The 24,150-nt window shown below is 44.2% G+C and overlaps 1 protein-coding gene across 1 annotated transcript in view; it reads left to right on the forward strand.

Moving 5' to 3' along the window:
- The window catches only part of SUDS3 (SDS3 homolog, SIN3A corepressor complex component), a 38,542-nt gene extending 14,784 nt beyond the window's left edge, over window positions 1-23,758 (forward strand). The window contains exons 7-12 of the mRNA XM_059041095.2: window positions 4,956-5,051; window positions 5,997-6,058; window positions 6,222-6,243; window positions 7,427-7,532; window positions 20,240-20,324; window positions 23,571-23,758. Of these exons, the coding sequence (XP_058897078.1) occupies window positions 4,956-5,051; window positions 5,997-6,058; window positions 6,222-6,243; window positions 7,427-7,532; window positions 20,240-20,324; window positions 23,571-23,669 (470 nt within the window). The 3' untranslated portion in view covers window positions 23,670-23,758. The remainder of the gene's footprint in view (window positions 1-4,955; window positions 5,052-5,996; window positions 6,059-6,221; window positions 6,244-7,426; window positions 7,533-20,239; window positions 20,325-23,570) is intronic.
- The last annotated feature ends 392 nt before the right edge of the window (window positions 23,759-24,150 follow it).

The following is a 24,150-nucleotide window of genomic DNA, read 5'->3' on the forward strand; positions in this document are numbered from 1 at the left end:
GACAGGGAGGTCTCTGTCCTCGGGGAGCTTATGTCCTCATAGTTACAAGACTGACACGGTTTCCGTGCTTTCCCTAGTGTGAGGTGGGTCTGAGAGAGGCGCCTCCTAAATAAATGAAGGTAAAGATGAGTCAAGCTGGTTTTCACCGATTGTAAAACTTCAAGAGGCACGTGCGGTTGTAGTGATACAGGAGCAGATTCACCGGAACAGGTGGCCGTGAGCAGGGACGTCAGGGCGAGGAGAAGAGGCCCCGCACAAATGTCAGGGGAGGGAGGATGGAAGAGGGGACCTGGATTTAGAGTGGGGTGGGCTTGTCCCCAAGATGTTCCTTCTTGATAATGCTGTTGTGGAATCCAGGCCATTGAACGGGGTTGAGGATGCAGAGTGGTGGGCCTTGATCAGTTCACTCTTGAAATGCACCCCTGTGTTACAGGCAGCTGTTGCCTAATGGAAAGTGGTCCCTTCGTTCCTACCCTGGTTTGGCCCCCGACGACCTGACCCTGATTTTTATCCACCCCGCTCCACACACACACTTCAGGCGCCTGTTTGTGGTCACCATGCAGCCTGGATTTGTAATGTTGCCATTAGAGAGGGGTGTCCTGGGGTTTGGTCTGGGCCTTCAGTCCATCCCCGTGGCTCGCTGCCCCTGGTTTGGGGGCAGTTGCCCATCTGCTGCAGTGTCCACTCTGCCGAGGCTTTTCTGTCAGATTCTTATTTAAAAGGATGTTCCTTTGAGCCTCTGCAACTAATGTTTTTTTTTTTTTCCAGTAGCTAAACAAGTGTGAATTTGCTTTCATGGTGCAAGTATGTTAAAGTGAAGCTTTTGCTGCATCTGTGCCCTGTAGGCGGGTGGGCTATTGGAGTGAATGACTCTGCCTTGAGAAGTGCAGAGCCAAAGGCCAGCCAGTACCCCATAGTTGTGTGTTAATGGCAGGTAATTAGCGTTATCAGGACTATGTCTCCATAGGGCTGTGGCTTAGCACTGCCTCATCCTGCGCTCCCATTTCTTAGCTGGCAGGCCCGTCTGGAGAGCAGACCAGTAGGATTTACACGGTTCAAGGCCACATATACCCAGTGGTGTGGAGGGGAGTTGTGCACCTGGTCTCATCGCTTGCTTGTTTTCTGTCACGAATGCTCCCCTGCCTCTGGTTTAATTGTTGGATGGTCAGTTAGATTCTGCAAATTTTATCCCCACTTATTCACAGGAAGCAAACCTACAAATAGGCCTCTGGATTAGGGAGGCTTTCTGGTTGAAGCCAGTTAGAGATGCTTTGTGCTTGGTGCACAGTGTCCGAGAGGAACCTGTTTCCTGCTGGAGTGCCTTCTCCAGGGTGGCCACACTCCAAGGTCTGAGTTTCAGTTCCAGAAGTTTGGTTTTTGTCAGTGCACCTAGATTGAGTCCTTGGGACTCCTGGCCAAACTCCCAGGAGACTGATGTTAATAAACCCAGCCTGACATATATACAATGGAATATTACTCAGCCATAAAAAAGAAATAAAATTGAGTTATTTGTATTGAGGTGTATGGACCTAGAATCTTTGATACAGAATGAAGTAAGTCAGAAAAACAAATACTGTATGCTAAGACATATATGGAATCTAAAAAAAAAAATGGTTTTGAAGAACCTAAGGGCAGGACAGGAATAAAGACACATGTAGAGAATGGACTTGAAGACACGGGGAGGGGGAAGGGTAAGCTGGGACTAAGTGAGAGAGTGGCATGGACATATACACACTACCAAATGTAAAACAGATGGCTAGTGGGAAGCAGCCTCATAGCACAGGGAGATCAGCTCGGTGCTTTGTGACCACCTAGAGGGGTGGGATAGGGAGGGTGGGAGGGAGACGAAAGAGGGAGGGGATGTGGGGATATACGTATACGTATAGCTGATTCAGTTTGTTATACAGCAGAAACTAACACACCATTGTAAAGCAATTATACTCCAGTAAAGATGTTAAAAATAAATAAATAAAAAATAAACCCAGCCTGCCAGCCTGTTTCTTCTGGTGAGAAATAGGATTTCCAGGCCCATTCAGACCCAGGTGGTCAGCACATCCCATCTTTCTATGAAAAAATCGTCTGTAGAAGCCGACCGTGCATACCTGGCTGGGATTGGAACAAAGTGTTTTAAGTAGATAATCTTACTGTGTAGTTCCGGGCTGTGATACTTACATGTTGCTCTTCCCCTCGAATCACATCCTCCACCTGGACCCCTGGCCAGGACTGCTCCCTCCTCACTCACTCACCTGGCTGGTGATGGGGACGTGCTAATTAATTTTAGCAGCTTCTTCAGAGCACCTTCCTTGTGCTGAAGTAGTCTTTTGGGTAAGCTGCTTAGGTTATTACCGTGACTAGGCCAATAACGTGGATTGATTTCCACCGTCTCGTACGGAGAATTCGATGATGTTTTCTGCTTTGTGAGTGACAGAGTTATTTTTTTCTGAGTTTTTTGGCCGTGGTCAGACCGGCTTATTCCCATATCTTTTCAGCCCTACCTTTGCTTGCTTCCATCATGCATCTCCCACCCCCGGAGGGTAAGGCACACTTGGCTGTTGTCTTTGGTGCCTTTTCTCTGGTGCTCTTTGGTCCTCCAGACTAGGTCTGAGTGTTGCAAAGCCTCACTGTTGACATCACTTTCCTTCAAGTGTATAACTTATGTTTCAGCTGTTTGTGTCTTGACTTTTCAGAAAGATCTTTGTATGATTTTTTTTTTCCTGGCCAAGAACATTATAATAAAAATTAGCATTGATTGAACTTTTATTATGCCAGGCACTATGTTGAGGGCTTCACATGTATCATCTCATGTAATCTTCACAGTACCCTGCGAGGGAAGTGTTAATATTTCGTTTATGGATGAGGAAACTTGAGATGTAAGAGTATTTATGCAGCCTGCCTTACGTCACACAGTGGCCGCAGGGATCACCGCCCAACGGGCCAGTAAGAAACTGGACAAGGGTGGCATCTCAGCATAGGGTAAGAGGTGTCTTTTAGGGAGAAGGCCCCCCCTTTCCCAGGGGTGGGTGCGTGTGTGTCCTCCTTCATTCCGTCCCCTCTTCTGAATACACCTTTATGAATGTTAATTAGGTCACTGGTTCTGATCACTTTACCTCCATTCCTAGGGGAGAAAAGTCAGTATTGCCCATTTCTCTTCTTAAGAGCAACATGCAGAAATGTCTCTTGACTTTGTTTGCACAAACCAAGGCCTCTCGGGTCTTGGGAGTTGCCGTGGTGGACGGGCTACGTTGAATTCCCCAACGCTGTCCTGTCTGCTCTGCACATAGGATGCGTAGTCATGAATTAACTGCATCTCATCATCAGACTTGACCTCATCTAGTTCTGCAGGAAACCCCGTGCAGCCAGCCCCTCCCGTGCACCAGAACTATCGCTCTGTGATGGGGTGGAATCCATGCGTTTGCTGGGGGAGTGTCCCAGACGCTGGCGGTTGGTGGTAGGGGTTTGTACAGATGCTCTGCTTACTGGGAAGGTGGTGTGACTCCATGGAAGCCGTCACAGCAGGGGCAGTGTTGAGCTGCTCTCTGAGGATGTTGTGTTGGAGTTTCTGGCCACAAAAGAGGAGGGTAGGCGGAGGACAGCACACACAGGCTTGAAGGCATAGAAAGTAAGGTGCCCTTGGGTAACAGAATAGCTGAAAGCTTGCTCCCGGACTCTGTGTGAAGGAAGGAGAAGGGAGGGAGACAGGAAGGGAGACACGGAGACACGGCCTTTATTTTGTAGCCAATGGCGAGCCATTGAAACGTTTCATAGGAAGAGTGATGTGCTAAATGATCCGGTTCGTTTCTTAGGAAGATCCCTTTGAGGGAGACGAGGGAGTTGAGAGGCCGTTCAAAGGCAGAAGTGCCATTATCTGGTGGGTCTGATGTGTGGGTGAAGAAAGACAAGGCACAGATGACAGTTGGCTCTGGCCGGGAAGTGTGGGTCGCTGGGGAGATGGCTTTGGGGCCTGAGACATGGGGAAGAAGTGGGTTCATGCGGAACCTGGAGAAGAGTGTGTGACATCGTGGGGGGTGGCATGCCATGCAGCGGGGTGGGTGGGGCTGGAACTGGTGACGGGAGATTCACCGGGATCCAGGCTGAGAACTGACTGGACCCCACAGAGCACCAGCGTCTAAGGAGCAGGCCAGCAAGAAGAACTCCGAGGAGGCAGGGCAGGAGAGAAGGAGAGATTTGTGTGGCCGCAGCCAGGTGGGGTGGAGTGTGCGATAAGGGGGTGAGTTAAGGAGGAGGAAAGGAGGCCTTTCTCAGGAGCCCTCAGGGTATCAGTCTGGATAGTCAGGCAGTCACAAAAGGTTATAAAGTAAAATGAAAAGAGCCCAGGTTTGTAAATCTCATGTAAAAATGTTGGGCCTGATGTGTGTATGTATAACTGATTTGGTTTGTTGTAGAGGGAAAACTAACACACTATTGTAAAACAATTATACTACAATAAAGATGTTAAAAAAAAAAAAATAAATAAATAAATAAATTCAAAAAAAAAAAAAAAAAAAAAAAAAAAAAAATGTTGGGCCTGAGGCCAGAGGCCTCTCAAAGGGCCCTTTATGCTGGTGGGCTCTGGTTTACCCACTCTCTGTGGGAACAGTGGGAATTAGTCAGCTGAGACGTCCTTCCGATCCCAAGAGGCTACTGCTCTGTGGCCTCTTGGTTTGAGGGCGGGAGAGGAAAATTTCTAGTTTCCAGGGAGCCGGAGAGATGCCAGCTGTGGCTGCAGGGCGGGGCTGTGTCTCAGAGGGGTGTGCTCTTAAGTCAGCAGGTCTGTCTCCTGAGCACAGACCCCTCGGAAGTCTGATATGGTGTCTGACTCAGGCCATGTGTGGACCAGACGTCCCCCATAAAACAGTTCTGATTGGGTGGCTCTGGGGCCGATATTCTTAAACTGCGAATTCTTGCTGACTTCAGGTTGGAGTTGGATAGATTCACCCATTCCATTCTTGCCACAGATTCTATGGAAGTGAAACCCATCATGACCAGAAAGTTGCGGAGGCGACCAAATGATCCTGTCCCCATCCCAGACAAGAGGCGAAAACCTGCTCCTGATATCCGTTGCATCAAGCCTTAATCACTTTTTTTCCTTTAGACTGTTGAATCCTTTGCTTTTCCACTTGATAGAATACGCATGGCCGTGATCCTTCAGAAATTGTCATGTTTGGTTGGAAAGTACATGTATTTATTTATCCAGGAGATAGGGGATGGCCATTTTATGATTGGAGTCCTCAATTGTTACTGCTTTGAGTGGGAGGAATTTAGAGACAGCAGTTATTTGGAAAGGGAGTCTATGCTGGCTTTAACACTCACTGGGAGAGTCACGTGCCTTAGATTTTCCCACCTGTGAAATAAGGACCGTAATACTTGCCTTTCGTACTTCAGTCAGCTATATCCCCCAAACGGTGGATTGCAAACTGTTGTTTAATTAAAGCAAAAGATCTCAGTCGGACATCAAGAAGCCCCTTTAATCATAACAGTGGGAATGGGAAGGGAGCACATGGGGGAGTGTTGTTTCCGTCCTCGAGGAGACAATAGATAGCCATTTGTACAAAATGGTTTTGTTATTTGTCTGCCACGATGAAGGGGCATAACTTCACGTTCCCTTCATCTTATCAACTGAGAATTGGAGCTGTTAGGCAAGATTAATCCTGTACCTGTGTGGAAGTCTCAGATCTTTGGAACAAAAGCACTTCACAAATTGAGGGTGGAGTTCTTTACTGTGGCCTCTGGGCTCCCACTGTTTTTGTAGTTACCTATGAAGTCTCGTTTCACCTTCTTACCAGAGAAGTTTGTAAGATGGGGGGGGATGTGAATTCTTTTAGATACCTGGCTCCATGACATTTAGTAGGAGGGTCAGAAAGTTCCGAGAGGCAAACTGTTGAAACGTGGTGGGACACACTCTCACTTTGTAGATTCTCTAACGCTGGCACCATTTTGTTTATTTCTATTTGCTTGGCAGCCATCCTTTTCAGACACATTCCTTTAACTCTGAACACCCCAGCTAAACTATTTGTTAACAGATGAACAGATCATGGAGGATCTGAGAACGTTAAATAAGGTACAGTTTGATTTTTTTGATTCATTTGAAAGCTTAGGCTTGATGTGGGTTTTCTGCTTTATTTTGTTCACATTGTTACTTGTTAAATCACTTTGATACCTTTGACACCTTAAGTTGTGTCTGAAATGATTTTCTCAGAGTTTTTTTGTTGTTCTTCTTACAGCTGAAGTCACCCAAGAGACCAGGTAAGTGCACGATGTTACTGGCATTCGTGCAATCCTTTTATCATATTGTTGGAAAAGCATGCGAATACGTGACAGGGAGTTGTTGCAGTTTTCAAAAACAAAACGTTCATCATTTGCCTAAGAGCAGTCATGAAAACTGGAGTGGACCTCATGTGTACCCTCCCCTGATTTATTTTTTTAATCCTGCTATGTTAAAGTTACTTGGTCTTTTCCTTAGGATTTATTTTAAGAGAGACATTTCCTTCTGTGTAGGCATCAGGCATAAGATTTAAGTACACACATGCATTTCTGAAAATGAAACCAGAAGGATTTTGCAGCGTGAGTTGCTTTGTGGAGCTCAGTACGTGGCATGCTTATCCGGTGGCTTTTCGCAGCCTGCTTGTGGTACCGGCCTCTCGGGCTGCTCCCAGCCACAGCTTACAGGAGAGACCCATCCAGTGTTCAGGGTGCTTCCATGCAGAGCGGCACTTAAGGGTCATTGCCAGGCTGCAAAATAGAATTCTGAACTGACAAGGCGTTTTTTGTTTGTTTGTTTGTTTTCTTGGTTTTAAGCACTGCGATTACTTACACATCCCTCTACCAGCCAAGTCTTGTGAAAGAAAACAAGATTCTTCTCGCTCTAGATAATTCCCTCCTGAGAGCTGCCATGGTCCACAGAGACGTCCTGAGTTTCTGAAGGCCTGGTGGGGAGGGGGTTTTGTGAGTGTGTGAATTTAGATGATCTGAACCCACTGCAGTTATCAGCAGTGTGTTAGCTTGACTCCATACATGCCCAGTAACCTGCCCTGCTTTGTAATAAATATTTCTAGACATGAGTTCATTTTTATAAATTTAAAGAGAGTTTTCTAGCTCTTGCCATTGGGGCTTCTGATGATCAGTGTTGTTGCAGTCCTACTCTGAGTCACCTTGGGCAAACCCCTCAGCCTGCCTGAGCCTCATGTTTCAGTTTCCCTTCTGTGTGCTGAGGTCACTCTTTGCCTTGCCTTCCTCACAGAGTTGCTTTCAGGATTACGTTAGATGTGATGTACAAGAATTTTGTTGAATTCCCATTTACTACAACTGTAAGGCCTTGATCATGATTGTTCCCCCCTTTTTAATAGCATTTCAATGAAAGCATGTTAGCTGGTGGCCTCGCATGCTCAGGCCACGCTTAGTCATCGAAATATCTCTTTGGTTCCTCCAGCATCCCCATCCTCTCCCGAACACTTGCCCGCCACACCTGCAGAGTCTCCAGCCCAGAGGTTTGAAGCTCGGATAGAAGATGGCAAACTGTACTATGACAAAAGATGGTATGTTCTTGGTAAACACAGATTACTCGTTAGAATCTCAAAAGAACCATTTGGAAAGAGGGCTGGGGCTGTCTGTAGTTGTTACTGCAGAGCATGGCTGCTGCTTAACTGAAGGTGGAGGAGCATTTAGAAGTTGTCAGGAGTCTTGGATCCATGTGGCTTTTTAGCTCTCTGAAGGCAGTGTTTCCACAAAACGTGCTCCTCTGGTAGTGGCCCCCCTTCTCCCTCCATGCTGCTGTCACCATACTAGAACTTGCGGTGCCCCTGTAGACTGGGATCAGGGCTGATGTCCCCCTCTGCCCCCTCTTAACCGCACCCCTGTGTGCTAAAATTAATAGCAGTTCTGTGGAAGAAAGGATTTTGTGGTCAGATGAGTTTGGGGGAATGGCCGTGTTAGCTGAGACCAACGGGTTTCATCATTGTAGCACTCTGGGTCCTCTGGTACGCTAATGTACACTGTGAATTTCTGAGATGTTATTAGGTGTTGTTTATTTGACTGTGGTACACTTTTGCATGCAGCATCCTGCAGCACAAGTGTTTCAGGAAAAATAATTGGGGGAGGTGTATCCTAAAACGTTACTAGTTTAGATTGAAGACAGTTTGAAACCTTCAGACCACCAGCGTTTTCATTGGGAAGAAAAAGGCAAAACAATGTGAGAAACAAATACTCATGCATTTAACTCTTTCAACAAATATTTACTGTTTGCTCTGTGACTAGGTGTTCTCCTAGGTGTTAAGTCACCCGGACCCTGCCACCTTTTCTTAAAATTCGAATTTCTTCCTTTTATTCATTGCCCACATGCAGGCATAGTCTCCCTCAGGTTAAGTCATGGTGGACACATAATTGCGTGCTGCCTTTCCACTTATTTATATGTTTTTCCGGGTTATTGTATGCTCTCTGTAATTGTCATTTATGATGGTTATATGATTTTTTTGAGATTCAATATATTTATTTAACCCCAAATTCCAAAATGAGAGTTGTGGTTATTTTGAATGTTTTGAGCTTTCTTAAAAAGCCCCAAAACTGTGTCTGTTGATAACCTTATAATATTGTACTTCTGAAGTGGGGAAAAATGTTTAGAGACCTCGTGATGCCTCAAATAAACCAGTTCCACCTCTGAAGCTGCAGTGAGTTAATAACACATTGGACGATGAAGGCTGGCTCTGTCTGTAAACCTGATCTCTTTTTTTCTTTAACATCTTTATTGGATTATAATTGCTTTACAACGTTGTGTCAGTTTCTGCTGTATAACAAAGTGAATCAGCTATATGCCTATGTATATCCCGATATCCCCTCCCTGTTGTGTCTCCCTCCTACCCTCCTTATCCCACCCCTCTAGGTGGTTGCAAAGCACCGAGCTGATCTCCCTGGGCTATGCATCTGCTTCCCACTAGCTATCTGTTTTACATTCGGTAGTGTATATATGTCAGTGCTACTTTCTCACTTCATCCCAGCTTACCCTTCCCCCTCCCCATGTCCTCAAGTCCATTCTCTACGTCTGTGCCTTTATTCCTGTCCTGCCCCTAGGTTCATGCGAACCTTTTTTTTTTTTTTTTTTTTTTTAAGATTCCATATATATGTGTTAGCATACAATATTTATTTTTCTCTTTCTGACTTACTTCACTTTGTATGACCCAACTCTAGGTTCCATCCATCTCACTACAAATAACTCAGTTTTGTTTCTTTTTATGGCGGAGTAATATTCCATTGTATATATGTGCCACATCTTCTTTATCCGCTCCTCTGTCGATGGACACTTAAGGTTGCATCCATGTCCTGGCTATTGTAAATAGTGCTGCAATGAACATTGTGGTACATGACTCTTTTTGAATTATGGTTTTCTCAGGGTATGTGCCCAGTAGTGGGATTGCAGGGTCGTATGGTAGTTCTATTTGTAGTTTTTTAAGGAACCTCCATAATGTGCTCCATAGTGGCTGTATCAGTTTACATTCCCACCAACAGTGCAAGAGGGTTCCCTTTTCTCCACACCCTCTCCAGCATTTATTGTTTGTAGATTTTTTGATGATATGGCCAATCTGACCGGTGTAAGATGATATCTCATTGTAGTTTTGATTTGCATTTCTCTAATGGTTAGTGATGTTGAGCATCTTTTCATGTGTTTGTTGGCAATCTGTATATCTTCTTTGGAGAAATGTCTATTTAGGTCTTCTGCCCATTTTTAGATTGGGTTGTTTGTTTTTTTTGATACTGATCTTCATGAGCTGCTTGTATATTTTGGAGATTAATCCTTCGTCAGTTGCTTCATTTGCAAATATTTTCTCCCATTCTGAGGGTTGTCTTTTGGTCTTGTTTATGGTTTCCTTTGCTGTGCAAAAGCTTTTAAGTTTCATTAGATCCCATTTCTTTATTTTTGTTTTTATTTTCATTTCTCTAGGAGCTGGATTAAAAAGGATTTTGTGTGATTTATGTCGTAGAGTGTTCTGCCTATGTTTTCCTCTAAGAGTTTGATAGTGTCTGGCCTTACATTTCGGTCTTTAATCCACTTTGAGTTTATTTTTGTGTACGGTGTTAGGAAGTGTTCTAATTTCATTCTTTAACATGTAGCTGTCCAGTTTTCCCAGCACCTCTTATTGAAGAGGCTGTCTTTCCTCCATTGTATACTCTTGCCTCCTTTATCAAAGATAAGGTGACCATATGTGCGTGGGTTTATCTCTGTGCTTTCTATCCTGTTCCATTGATCTGTATTTCTGTTTTTGTGCCAGTACCATACTGTCTTGATGACTGCAGCTTTGTAGTATTGTCTGAAGTCAGGGAGCCTGATTCCTCCAGCTCTGTTTTTCTTTCTTAAGATTGCTTTGGCTATTCGGGGTCTTTTGTGTTTCCATACAAATGGTGAAATTTTTTGTTCTAGTTTTGTGAAAAATGCCAGTGGTAGTTTGATAGGGATTGCATTGAATCTGTAGATTTCTTTGGGTAGTATAGTCATTTTCACAATGTTGATTCTTCCAATCCAAGAACGTGGTATATCTCTCCAGCTGTTTGTATCATCTTTAATTTCTTTCATCAGTGTCTTATAGTTCTCTGCATACAGGTCTTTTGTCTCCTTATGTGGGTTTATTCCTAGGTATTTTATTCTTTTTGTTGCAGTGGTAAATGGGAATGTTTCCTTAATTTCTCTTTCAGATTTTTCATCATTAGTGTTTAGGAATGCAAGAAATTTCAGTGCATCTTTAGGATTCTTTATGTGTAGTATCATGTCATCTGCAAACAGTGACAGTTTTACTTCTACTTTTCCAATTTGGATTCCTTTTATTTCTTTTTTGTCTCTGATTGCTGTGGCTAAAACTTCCAAAAATATGTTGAATGATAGTGGTGAGAGTGGACATCCTTGTCTTGTTCCTGATCTTAGAGGAAATGGTTTCAGTTTTTCACCATTGAGAATGATGTTGGCTGTGGGTTTGTCATATATGGACTTTATTATGTTGAGGTAGGTTTCCTCTATGCCTACTTTCTGGAGAGTTTTTTATCATAAATGGGTGTTGAATTTTGTCCAAAGATTTTTCTGCATCTATTGAGATGATCATGTGGTTTTTCTCCTTCAGTTTGTTAATATGGTGTATCACATTGATTGATTTGCATATTTTGAAGAATCCTTGTATTCCTGGGATAAACCCCTCTTGATCATGGTGTATGATCCTTTTCATGTGCTGTTGGGTTCTGTATGCTAGTGTTTTGTTGAGGATTTTTGTGTCGATGTTCAGCAGTGATACTGGCCTGTAGCTTTCTTTGTGACATCTTTGTCTCGTTTTGGTTTCAAGGTGATGATGGCCTCGTAGAATGAGTTTGGGAGTGTTCCTCTCTCTGCTGTATTTTGGAATAGTTTGAGAAGGACAGGTGTTAGCTCTTCTCTAAATGTTTGATAGAATTCGCCTGTGAAGCCATCTGGTCCTGGGCTTTTGTTTGTTGGAAGATTTTTAATCACAGTTTCAGTGCTTGTGATTGGTCTGTTCATATTTTCTGTTTCCTCCTGGTTCAGTCTCGGAAGGTTATGCTTTTCTAAGGATTTGTCCATTTTTTCCAGGTTGTCCATTTTATTGGCATATAGTTGCTTGTAGTAATTTCTCATGATCTTTTGTATTTCTGCAGTGTCACTTGTTACTTCTCCTTTTTCATTTCTAATTCTATTGATTTGAGTCTTCTTGTTTTTCTTGATGGGTTTGGCTAATGGTTTATCAATTTTGTTGATCTTCTCAAAGAACCAGCTTTTAGTTTTATTGATCTTTGCTATTGTTTCCTTCATTTCTTTTTCATTTATTTCTGATATGATCTTTATGATTTCTTTCCTCCTGCTAACTTTGGGTTTTTTTGTTCTTCTTTCTCTAATTGCTTTAAGTGTATAAGGTTAGGTTGTTTATTTGAGATTTTGCATGTTTCTTGACATAGGATTTTATTGCTATAAACTTACCTCTGACAACAGCTTTTGCTGCATCCCATAGGTTTTGGGTTGTTTTGTTTTCATTGTCATTTGTTTCTAGGTAATTTTTGATTTCCTCTTTGATTTCTTCAGTGATCTCTTGGTTATTTAGCAGCGTATTGTTTAGCCTCCATGTGTTTGTATTTTTTACAGCTTTTTCCTGTAATCAATATCTAGTCTTACAGCATTGTGCTCTGAAAAGATAGTTGACACGATTTCAATTTTCTTAAGTTTACCAAGGCTTGATTTGTGACCCAAGGTATGGTCTATCCTGGAGAATGTTCCATGAGTATTGGAGAAGAAAGTGTATTCTGGTTTTTTGGGATGGAATGTCCTATAAATGTCAGTTCAATCCATCTTGTTTAATGTATCATTTAAAGCCTGTATTTCCTTATTTATTTTCATTTTGGATGATCTGTCTATTTGTGAAAGTGGGGTGTTACATTCCCCTACTATTATTGTGTTTACTGTCAATTTCCCTTTTTATGGCTGTTAGCATTTGCCTTATGTATTGAGGTCCTCCTATTTTGGATGCATAAATATTTGCAATTGTTATATCTTCTTCTTGGATCAATCCCTTGATCATTATGGAGTGTCCTTCTTTGTCTCTTGTAATAGTCTTTATTTTAATTTCTATTTTGTCTGATATGAGAATTGCTATTCCAGCTTTCTTTTGGTTTCCTTTTGCATGGAATGTCTTTTTCCACCCCCTCACTTTTAGTCTGTATGTGTCCATAGGTCTGAAGTGGGTCTCTTGTAGATAGCATTTTTAGGGGTCTTGTTTCTGTATCCATTCAGTAAGCCTGTGTCTTTTGGTTGGAGCATTTAATCCATTTACATTTAAGGTAATTATCGATATGTATGTTCCTATTCCCATTTTCTTAATTGTTTTGGGTTTGTTTTTGTAGGTCTTTTCCTTCTCTTGTGTTTCCTGCCTAGAGAGTTCCTTTAGCATTTGTTGTAAAGCTGGTTTGGTGGTGCTGAATTCTCTTAGCTTTTGCTTGTCTATAAAGGTTTTAATTTCTCCATCAAATCTGAATGAGATCCTTACTGAGTAGAGTAATCTTGGTTGTAGGTTTTTCTCCTTCATCACTTTAAATATGTCCTGCCACTCCCTTCTGGCTTGCAGAGTTTCTGCTGAAAGTTCAGCTGTTAACCTTATGGGGATTCCCTTGTATGTTATTTGTTGCTTTTCCCTTGCTGCTTTTAATATTTTTTTATTTGTATTTAACTTTTGATAGTTTCATTATTATGTGTCTTGGCATGTTTCTCTTTGGTTTTATCCTGTATGGTTCTCTGTGCTTCCTGGACTTGATTGACTATTTCCCTTCCCATGTTAGGGAAGTTTTTGACTATAATCTCTTGCATTATTTTCTCAGTCTCTTTATTTTTCTCTTCTTCTTCTGGGACTCCTATAATTCGATTTTTGGTGCGTTTAATGTTGTCCCAGAGCTCTCTGAGACTCCTCAATTCTTTCATTCCTTTTTCTTTATTCTGCTCTCTAGCAGTTATTTCCACCATTTTATCTTCCAGCTCACTTATCCGTTCTTCTGCCTCAGTTATTCTGCTATTGAGTCCTTCTAGAGTTTTTTTCATTTCAGTAAATGCATTGTTCATCACTGTTTGTTTGCTGTTGAGTTCTTCTAGATCCTTGTTAAATGTTTCTTGTATTTTCTCCATTCTGTTTCCAAGATTAAAGATTTTGGATCATCTTTACTATCATTACTCTGAATTCTTTTTCAGGTAGGTTGCCTATTTTGTCTTCATTTATTTAGTCTTGTAGGTTTTTACCTTGCTCTTTCATCTGTAACATATTTTTCTGTCATTTCTTTTTTTTCTCTCTCTCTTTTTGATGAGTGGTGCTGTATTCCTTTCTTCCTGGTTGTTTGGCCTGAGACGTCCAGCTCTGGAGTTTGCAGGCAGTTGGATAAAGCTGGCTCTTGGCGCTGAGATGAGCACCTCCGGGAGGCCTCACTCCGATTACTATTCCTGGGGGTCTGAGGTTGTCTGTTAGTACAGCGGTTTGGACTTGGAGCTCCCACCACAGGAGCCTGGGACTGACCTCCAGCCGGGGAACCAAGATGTCACAAGCTTTGTGGCATGTTAAAAACAAAACAAAACAAAACAAAAACGGAGCAGTACAATATCAAAGAATAAAAATAAAATTAGAAAAATAAAAAACATAGTAGGAAAAATAAAACTATAATTGTGAAGCAACTGCAACAAAGTAAAATAAAACCACAGCAGGAAAAAGAAACAAAAAGGTAGAGGGTGGGGACAAGCCAAAAGGAGAGAACAATAACAAAGTATAAAGAATAAAATAAAATTAGAAAAATAAAAACTTTATTAAGAAAAATAAAAATATAAAAGAATCAGCAACAGTGAATCAACAAGGTAAAACAGAACCCCAATGTAAAAGAGGAAAACAAAGAAAAATAAAAGCCTTGCTTAGGGGGCGGAGTTTAGGCAGGGGTGAACTTGGGCAGGGGTGGGGTGGGACCTAGGAGGGTGGGCAGTGACTTTGGGCATGGGGTGGGGCCTAGGCAGGGCAAGGTCAAGCATGGGGTGGGGCCCCTGCTTAGGACCTGCACGTGGAAAAGGTCGGGCCCTGTGGGAGGCTGTATGGGTGGGGTTTAGGCCCAGGGTGTTGGAGGGGGTCCCCCAGTGTAGGGGTGGGGCCCTGGGTGGGGGTGTGGGGCAGGGTTTGGGTTCTGCGCCACAGGAGGGAGGCTCCCAGGACAGAGGATTAGGACTGGGAGCCCAGCAGGCTCCCCGGTGCCTAAGTGGACAGAGAAAGCACTGGCCCCGTTCCCCTCCGTTCCTTCGCGCCCCTCCCCCACCGTCTTCCCCAGGGTCTCCCCCTTCGCTGGACCCCTAACCGTGGGTGGGTCCCGCTGGGTGTAGGAACTCCTCCCCTCCCCCAGCCGCCAGGCCTTTACTTTTGCTCCCCTTCCCTCCCTCCCACTCCCTCGGGACCCGTGTGGCTGGAGGGCGCCTCAGTGGGCAGAGGATCAGGCCCGGGATCTCAGCAGGTTCCTGGGGGCCCACGTGGGCAGGGGAACCTGGCCACACTTTTCCCTTTTCATCCCCTGCCCTCCCAGTGGTCCCCCAATTTCCCCCTTGGGGCGAGGGATCCCTTCCCCTCCCCCAGCCGCCCCTCAGGGGCACCAGTCCTCTCCTGCCTCCACTTCTCCTCCCCCTTCACTCCCTCCATGCCCCGCGGCCTGCCCGGCCCCTGGGGGTTCCTCCCGTCCCCTTAGGTGTCTGGTTCCCCACCGGTGCCTGGTAGGTGCCCTAGTTGTGAGGAGACGTGACTTCCAGTGTCCTCCTAGTACTGCATCTTGACTCTGCCCCCTGTAATCCTGATCTTAGTGACCTCTGCCCCTGTCATTTGAGGACTTTTTCTAAGAGGCCAGTTATGTTGTGTCCTAACATAGTTTATCAGAACACAGCACCACTAGGTGGCAGGCCCTGACAGCTCAACACCCTGAGGGGCAAAATAAAATGAAAAATGTTTTTAATAATGAAAACCAAATAACCTTTAAAGATCAACCCACACACAAGAACCATCTTCAAAAATGATGAGATTTATCACTAACATTTTTGCGGATCTGTGAGTCTTAAAGCCATGTGATATTTCAAATGAGGTTCGTTCTGTCATAGCATTGCTTCTGATCTTCCTTCTAAGGCTTAATGCTTAGACTTTGTGAGACATGTCTTGAGGATGAAAATGCAGTAAAATAAAATTCTTGTTTTTCTAAAGAAAGGACCCATGGTGACTGTTGTTTCGTAATGTAGACAGTGGTCCGGTGGGATGTGGTAGATCACCTAAGCATTTTGAAGGAATGTCACAATCACTGTCTTTCTCCCAGTGGCAGCAGAAATTTGTAAAGTGTCTTGGAGCATTTTACTATTTTAGTGACTTTAAAGTTGCTTACTCTCTTGTTAAATATTGAGACTGTTGTTTTCTGTATTCTGTGTGTTTCCCTTCCTTGGCCTTGGAGGTCAGGTTCATGACTCATCTACTGAAAGGCGGGTCCCTCTTCCTGCCGCATCTGGAAGGTGTTTGCCAGGAGTCCTCTACAGGACTGGCCTCTCGAATCTCACCAGGCTCCTGATGTTTGCCTTTTGTGTCCTTGTCAGTTTGGAGGCTTTCATTCTTCCTTCTTTTCCAGCAGTTGTGGCCTGTGGCTGAGAGGTCAGCTGAATCACTTTCTGCTCTTTCCAGTGATGCGGAGTATTTTGGTGAAACAGTATTTATGGCAAAACATGATTCATTCAGTTTTTTTTTTTTTTTGAGGCTCTTTTTTTTAACATCTTTATTGGAGTATAACTGCTTTACAATGGTGTGTTAGTTTCTGCTTTACAAGAAAGTGAATCAGTTATACATATACATATGTTCCCATATCTCTTCCCTTTTGCGTCTCCCTCCCTCTCACCCTCCCTATCCCACCCCTCTAAATGACTTCAGCAAAATGAGCGAGGTTCGGCTTCCCATCTTGGCCTGAACGCTTATCAAGCTACATTTCATTTTGAAAGATAAGCATCTTCCTTTGTCCTGGGTCTTATACTGTTCTTAAGACATTTTATATCGTGCTGTAAGTTTTCCTCACATTTTGATTTGAACTAATGACCCTTCTTAGAAAGTACTGCGAAAGTAGCTGAGATTTTAAAGTAACTCACTGATGGTGCTGGTGGACTGTTTTTTCTTTCCTCACTTTAAATCCAGCACTGCTGAAGTGAATTCAGTGAAGTCACCCACTTGCATGGGTGGATTTAACCCTCTGACCTTTGCCTGACATGGGAGATTATTAACTCAAAACAGTGACTCTTTACAGCTAGAATTGGGACTTCTTGAAGTCCTGTAGTTGTAACATGGTAGTCATGGGTTTTTTTGGGGGAAATGACACATTAATATCAGGATTCCCAGGAGGATACAAAATTAAATTAATTCTACCCCTTCCCTGCCCCACTTTTTGACCCACCTTCTAAAGAAATTTCTTCATTCCATAATAGTAGCAGTGGTTCTAGTTTGTCAGGTTTAACAGTAGAGGCAGAGCTTTAAGAACTTAACTGTAGGGATTCCCAGGTCAGGATTTGCATGAGTAATAAAGTCAATTTGACACTTGGGGCTTTTTCTCTGAGGCTATTTAAAGTATTTTTTCAGCAGAGATGAGTTGTAGCTTGTAAAACAGGTTAATCGGCAAAAAAAAAAAAAAATAAGTGATAATGTACATTTTTACTAATTTAACTATTTTTGTTTTTTTAAAATATTTTTTGTGTGTCTAAACATATTCTGAATCCCCCCCCCCTTTAATTAGTATTTAGAAATCGGCAAGTAAATTTGTATGGTACATACTTTTTGGTTTCATCTTGAAACCGCCACCCCCCAGCATGAGCACTTTAATTTCTGAGGACTTCCCCCCGCCCCCCCAGGGAATTTGGGTAATGTACTAGATTTGATATCCAGGCATAATGGTTCCCCAAGACCATCGTGTGGTGCCTGACAAGCGCTGGAGGTCCCAGGGCCTCTGCTTCGCGAGGACCTGGGAATCGGCTGGTTTGGGAAACACGCAGATGAGCTCTCCTGTGGAGCCCAGGGAGCAGTGCTGGGCCTTCCAGCCGCCACCAGCTGGTGACCCCAGAGCAGGAGATTTGGGAGGTGGCCAGGTGGGCAAGTCCCAGGCCGCTTCCCCGGGGTAGTAGGTCAGATGGCGTGGTTTGCCCCTGACGTTTACTAGAAAGCCGGTCGGATGTGTTGGGGTTTGGGTGCTGAGCGCACCTGAAGGGGGACGCAGCCCGCCTCAGGAGAGTCGTGCGGCGCGTCTCCCAGAGTCGTCTTTAACAGACACTAAGACGCTGATTTGTGACATTAAGTCGTCTTCCTGCCCTTGGGTTACTTCGGTGTTTCTCTGTACCATGACTTACAAGAAAGTACTATTTACTTTTTGATTACACGTAATACCTGTTTATTCTGGAAAGAAGAAAGCTATGCAATAAAAAGAATATCAGGGGCTTCCCTGGTGGCGCGGTGGTTGGGAGTCCGCCTGCCGATGCAGGAGACACGGGTTCGTGCCCCGGTCCGGGAGGATCCCACATGCCGCGGAGCGGCTGGGCCCGTGAGCCATGGCCACTGAGTCTGCGCGTCCGGAGCCTGTGCTCCGCAATGGGAGACGCCACAACAGTGAGAGGCCCATGTACCGCAAAAAAAAATAAAAATTAAAAAAATAAAAATAAAAAGAATATCATTCTTTTATATTTTTATAAAACTACATTTTTATGAAACTTTAATATACACTTAAGAGACATTTTAATATAAACTTACCAGTTTTTGTGTATGTGTGTATATGATACACGTGTAACACGCGTTATGTTGTATTACGCACACAGGGACATAATGGACGTAGTTTTTTTCTTGACCGAGCAGTATTTTGACCAGATTTCCACACTAGTAGTAATACACTCCTACACCACACCCATGACCTTTCTTTATTTAGAAAGTAGTATCAGGATGACTTGAGGCTAGTTGCATTTCACTGTACCAGCAAAGCAGAGCCTGTCTTCTTCCCCCACAGAAATAATGGTTAGATGCAGTGCTTTGCTGGGAGATGTGTTTTGGTGGAAGTTATATGAGTTACTGGGTCTGTTAAGCCAACTCTCTGCAGCCAGAATGAACCAAAGGTTATGTTCTTGACTGAACTGGGCTGGCCTAGGCCAGGGCTGCCAGCAGCAGCTCAGCTGATGTTTCCAACTCCTGTCACCCAGCAGCTGCTCCTTCCTCTTGTGGCAGCTGTTACTGACTCATTTGGGCTTTGGCCCTGGCTTCCTCATTTTTCATCCTCTGCCTTGTCCCTGAACTTGTAGAAGAAGGTGAGGGTGGTCCTACACTACAGGCCAAGAGAATAGATGCAGGGACTGAAAGTGGGAAGTCTGTCTTATCTACTCCATTCAGAGCTGCTCTCCTGACTGACCAGGCCAAATTAGATACCCTTTGGTGCAAGTCTAACAGTCAGAACTTCACCTAGTTGGTACTTGCCAGGTGTGATTATTTCATATTTGTCACTGCCACTGTATTTGAAGCTCCTGGTGGCAGGGACCTTGTGGCCTTGTTCACTGTCCCCTCCACCCTCCAGGGTGGTCAGTGGTACACAAGTGGCTAATGAGTATTTGCTGAATGAGTGATCAAAGTAAGGACTGAATTTGGCCTGCCTTCTTGTTGATGACTTACTGGGACAAATAGAAAATGAGTAATGGGACAGTCTGTTCAAGCCCACCTGTTGTTCATTTTGTCCACCCAACCCTCCTCAGTGTGTTTTTTTTTGTAATTAATTTATTTATTTATTTATTTATTTATGGCTGTGTTGGGTCTTCGTTTCTGTGCGAGGGCTTTCTCCAGTTGTGGCAAGCAGGGGCCACTCTTCATCGTGGTGCACAGGCCTCAGTGTCGCGGCCTCTCTTGTTGCGGAGCACAGGCTCCAGATGCGCAGGCTCAGTAGTTGTGGCTCACGGGCCCAGTTGCTCCACGGCATGTGGGACCTTCCCAGACCAGGGCTCAAACCCGTGTCCCCTGCATTGGCAGGCAGATTCTTAACCACTGCACCACCAGGGAAGCCCCTCCTCAGTGATTTGGGGTGGAGGCAGAAAGTGGGGACAGAGGTTTTACTTAAAAAATTATAATTTACTTTTTGAACTGGGTCATATAATTCAAATAAAAAACTAAAATACAGTTAGTTTTCCAGCCCTTTCCTTGGCCCCCTTTTCCACTCTGCAGTGGAACCAAGAATGTAATTTTTAGACTTAGAAGGAGAGATTAGGAGGTCATCTAATCTAATCCAAGGGTGGAAGCCTGTACATTAAACCTGAAATCCAGGCTGTTCCTCAACTATAAATTAAGATTCCTTTAATTATATTTTTTGTTGTGTTTTTTTTTTCCTCCCCTCCTTTGTGCCCTTTCTTTATTCCTTTCCTAAATTTGGGCCCTTAACAATACTGTATACTTAAAATTTGTTAAGAGGGTAAACCTTATGGTAAATATTCTTACCACAAAAGGGAAAAAAAAAGCCACAAGACAATAGTTATAATAAAGAGGGTGGGAGAAAACTTTGGGAGGGAGGTGGATTATGTTTATGGCCTTGATGGTGGTTATGGTTTCACAGGTATGTACTTATCCCGAAACTCATTGTATACATTAAATATGTACTACTTCTCACATGTCAGTCATACCTCAATAAAGTGGTTAAAGAAAATACATGTGTGTCTTTTTTCCCGCAGGTACCACAAGAGCCAGGCCATCTATCTGGAGTCAAAGGAGAACCAGAAATTGAGTTGTGTGATCAGCTCTGTCGGAGCCAATGAGGTAAGACTGAACCTCTGTCACCCTTTAGGAAAGCAAAATGGGACAAACCTGCAATGTGAGTGCCACCAAGAAAGTACAGTGGAATCACAGTGTTATACGTGGGTTAGATTCTAAAGTCAGCACTTTCAGGCTGAAATTGCACATAGGCAAAATCACCCTTAAAAATCCCTTACTTTGCGTGACTGCAGTTTATGCGGGTTTGTGTAAGCCTTGTGGTTTTGCGAACTCCCTGCAGAGTCATTGAGTTGGGCACCACTGAGATAGACTGCAGGAAAGAACACCAGGCAAGTTGGTGTGATGTTTGCGATTCAAATCCTGCTGCTTTTTGAGGCAGCCATCTACTGAGGATGGGACTTGCCATTGGAGCATACTCTGTTTTTGCTGTTATTTCTCTCGAGCTTTCATGTGGACTCAGATTTGTTTCATGCTCTGAGGATCTAACAAGGCACCTGGCACAGGGTCTGGCACACAGTAAGTGATCAGTAAATGGGTGCCGGCCTGATCTGACCCACACACTACTCTTCACCTGCTGTCTCTCTAATCCGACGTGTCCTGTTGTGCTTCTGAACAATGAGCTACCAGGCTCATACCCTTAGGGAATGGTCTCCTCCGGTCTCACTTATAGGATGGGGGCTGGTTGAAAGTCAGCTCTGAGGGTCATATGCTAAAGGATGATGTGACTAGCCTGTGAGTTCTCCGGCTGACCCTTCTTTAGGAGGGTGTCAGCAGTGTGTAACTATTATTGTTAGTAGTCAAAAACCAGTTTAAAACGTTAATAGCTTGTTTGGCTTGATCTTTTATCAGTCCACAAATGCCTGCAAAGAAATTGATTTTTATGTGTCCCCCCCCTCTAACTTATTTGTGCCAGTGCATAGTAAGTCTAATGAAGCTGGATTATGAAATAACTTAAACCTATTCTATTCTCCCAGCTTCCTGAATTGAAAGTGCCCTCAAATGTGACTAGTTGGCAAAATGATTGTTTACTTAGAAGTTAGGGAGAGCCTTCCAGATAAATCAACAGCATTTTCCTCTGGGCTCGTGATCTGTGTGTCACCCTAAGCCAGGTCGGGACAGGGCATCTCAGAGAGCCACTGCCCTGGCAGGAGGCTTTGCAGTTTTCACAGTGGAGCACGTGTGCCTGGCCGTGTGGGCTGCTGCAGAGAGGACATGTGGCCTCCTCGTCCCTGAACCTAATTTCAGAACCCATGCATTATTCTCTGACACCTCAGGACTTTTCAGGAAAACAGAAATGCAAGTTAGATTTTTTTTCTCTCTCTCTGTTGAAGATTGTCACCCTTTGACATAATAGAGTGTTAGCGAAGTCTGACAAGGAAACAGTGACACTGAGACATGTCTCCTGGAGGGGAGAAGCCTCAGTGCGTCGGAGGCTTGCAACGGGGAAAACATTTCTCACTTCTTGGAAGTATTCCAGCTCATTTTTTCAGGTGAAATCCTAAGTAACACTGAAGCTACTTGGCTTCTGCATAACTTGACTCTGAGCATATTTGGTGCGTGGGTCTGAGCATGTTGGTGACTGGCTATTCAGCCCTCCTTGGGGTCAGTTTTCAGTTTAAAATGGTTCTGCAAGGTCCTTTAGAGGCTCAGCTTCACGTGAGGTCTTTATTTTTAAACAAGTGTATTTGACTTTGAAGTCTCTGTTGTTAAATAATCACAGTAAGGAAATATGAAACTGAGAATAGCTTTCTCTTTTTAAAAAAAAATAAATTTATTTATTTATTTTTGGCTGCGTTGGGTCTTTGTTGCTGAGCGCGGGCTTTCTCTAGTTGTGGTGAGCGGGGGCTACTCTTCATTGTGGTGCACGGGCTTCGCATTGCAGTGGCTTCTCGTTGTGGAGCGTGGGCTCTAGGTGCGCAGGCTTCAGTAGTTGTGGTGCAAGGGCTTAGTTGCTCCGAGGCATGTGGTGTCTTCCCGGACAAGGGATCGAACCTGTGTCCCCTGTATTGGCAGGCAGATTCTTAACCACTGCGCCACCAGGGAAGCCCTGAATAAGCTTTTTTTAAACCTGACAACTGAATGGGCAAAGGAGGAGCTGTATCTGTAAACTTGTACTTGCATGTATAGGTGAGATGCAGATCTTTAAAAAACTTATGCTTTTGTCTGCATCTGATCACATGTTAATAACATGGATGAGAGAAGGGGTGAGAAGGTGGGGAACCAGGTAAGAAGAACAAAGGGCTTTGATGTCAGGCACCAGGGTTCCCATCGGACAAGTGAACTCAGCCTTGCTCTTCTGTAACATGGGGGTGATAACGGTACTTACTCCACAGGATTGTTCTGAGGATGAAGGAGTTTGGTCAGTTTGGTCAGCACAGTGTCTGGCCCCCAGTAATCTCCCCCGCAGGCGGGTCAGGTGACTGAGGTGGCAGCTCTCCTTCCCCTCCCTGGCTGCAGGGATGCCACATACTGGGTGCACTTGGCAGCTCTGGCAGGCCCCATGCTGGAAGAGCTCGTTTTCAGTTCTAGGGAAGAATACATCTGCCGTCTACAGTGTCAGACAGCGGATCCCGTCTGTGGGAGAACGATGTGGTCAGGAGGGAAGGGCTGTCTTAGGCTGGTTTGGCCTTCTCAGCATCCTCATTGGGCCTTCGCTCCCCCGTCGGCATTTCTTTTGTTGTTAATTTTTCTCTCTTTTGCTGTTATGACCATTAGCCTTAACTGCCAGGAAACCAGAGAATTGAAAGGCTATACTATGGAAGTCCCTAGGGGCAAGGAAAATATTTTCTAATTTGATTGTAAGTTTATGAATATATGTGTCTTGAATGTTGATAATGCTGTAGTCATCCCATATCAGAAAGAGTCCTTAAGGGGACTTCCCTGGTGGTCCAGTGGTTAAGACTCCACACTCCCAGTGCAGGGGACACAGGTTCGATCCCTGGTCGGGAAACTAAGAGCCCACCTGCTACATAGTGCAGTCTAAAAAGAGTCTTTAAGATGAAGGCAAAAATGGAACTCAAGAACACCGTGCTTTCCATTTTCTTACTCAAAGGTGTAAGAGAGATGAGGTGGCTGGGAGAAAAGAGTTCAAGGGCTGATGCCTGCTCTCTGCGGTGGAGGCTCGCCTTTAGGAGGCTAGAGGTCAAGGCCTGTGAATGCCTCACGAGTTGACAGGAAGAGGTTGCCAGCTGTCTGGCCACACCTGATTCATGCAGACATCCTGATGCTCTGGAACATTTGCCCCTCAGGATTAGCCTCTCTCATCCTGTTCCTTTTCCATCTCCCCTGCAGATCTGGGTGAGGAAGACAAGTGACAGCACCAAGATGAGGATTTACTTGGGCCAGCTTCAGCGCGGGCTCTTCGTGATCCGCCGGAGGTCAGCGGCTTGACTTTCTCCAGTGTTGTTCTTCCCTTGACCCCTTTTCTGGAATGGTTTTTGGTTTTGTTTTGCTCTTAATAGAAAGTTTTTAACTTGGGACTTGCTACTTGCTTGGCCTTGGAAAATGGAGAACACTTGGTGGATTCTGCACGGCGCCCTTGTGGCCGGCGCTTCCCGCCTTTGCGTCGTTCTTTCCCCGCCTCCACTTCTTCCCGTCCTCTGCCACCGTGAGACTATTTTACTTTCAGGAGCATTGGGAGTTTGCTTTACTGATTTCTTTGTTTCTTGCTTATACTTTGTCTTTTTTTTTTTTTTTTTTTTTTTTAAGCCTCCTTTGAGTTTGAAGGGACGACTCTTAATTATCTGTGGGTCTTTCTGTCATGATGAGGAGCAGGAAGGGGTACCCTCCTCAATGCATTTTCATGTTTTGAATCTGATTAGTGGATCATGTAGCCACCTTCCTTGTCAAAAGCCCAATTCACTGTTTCCCC

Source organism: Kogia breviceps, chromosome 15 (genome assembly GCF_026419965.1).
Source record: "Kogia breviceps isolate mKogBre1 chromosome 15, mKogBre1 haplotype 1, whole genome shotgun sequence".
NCBI classification, from domain to species: domain Eukaryota; kingdom Metazoa; phylum Chordata; class Mammalia; order Artiodactyla; family Physeteridae; genus Kogia; species Kogia breviceps.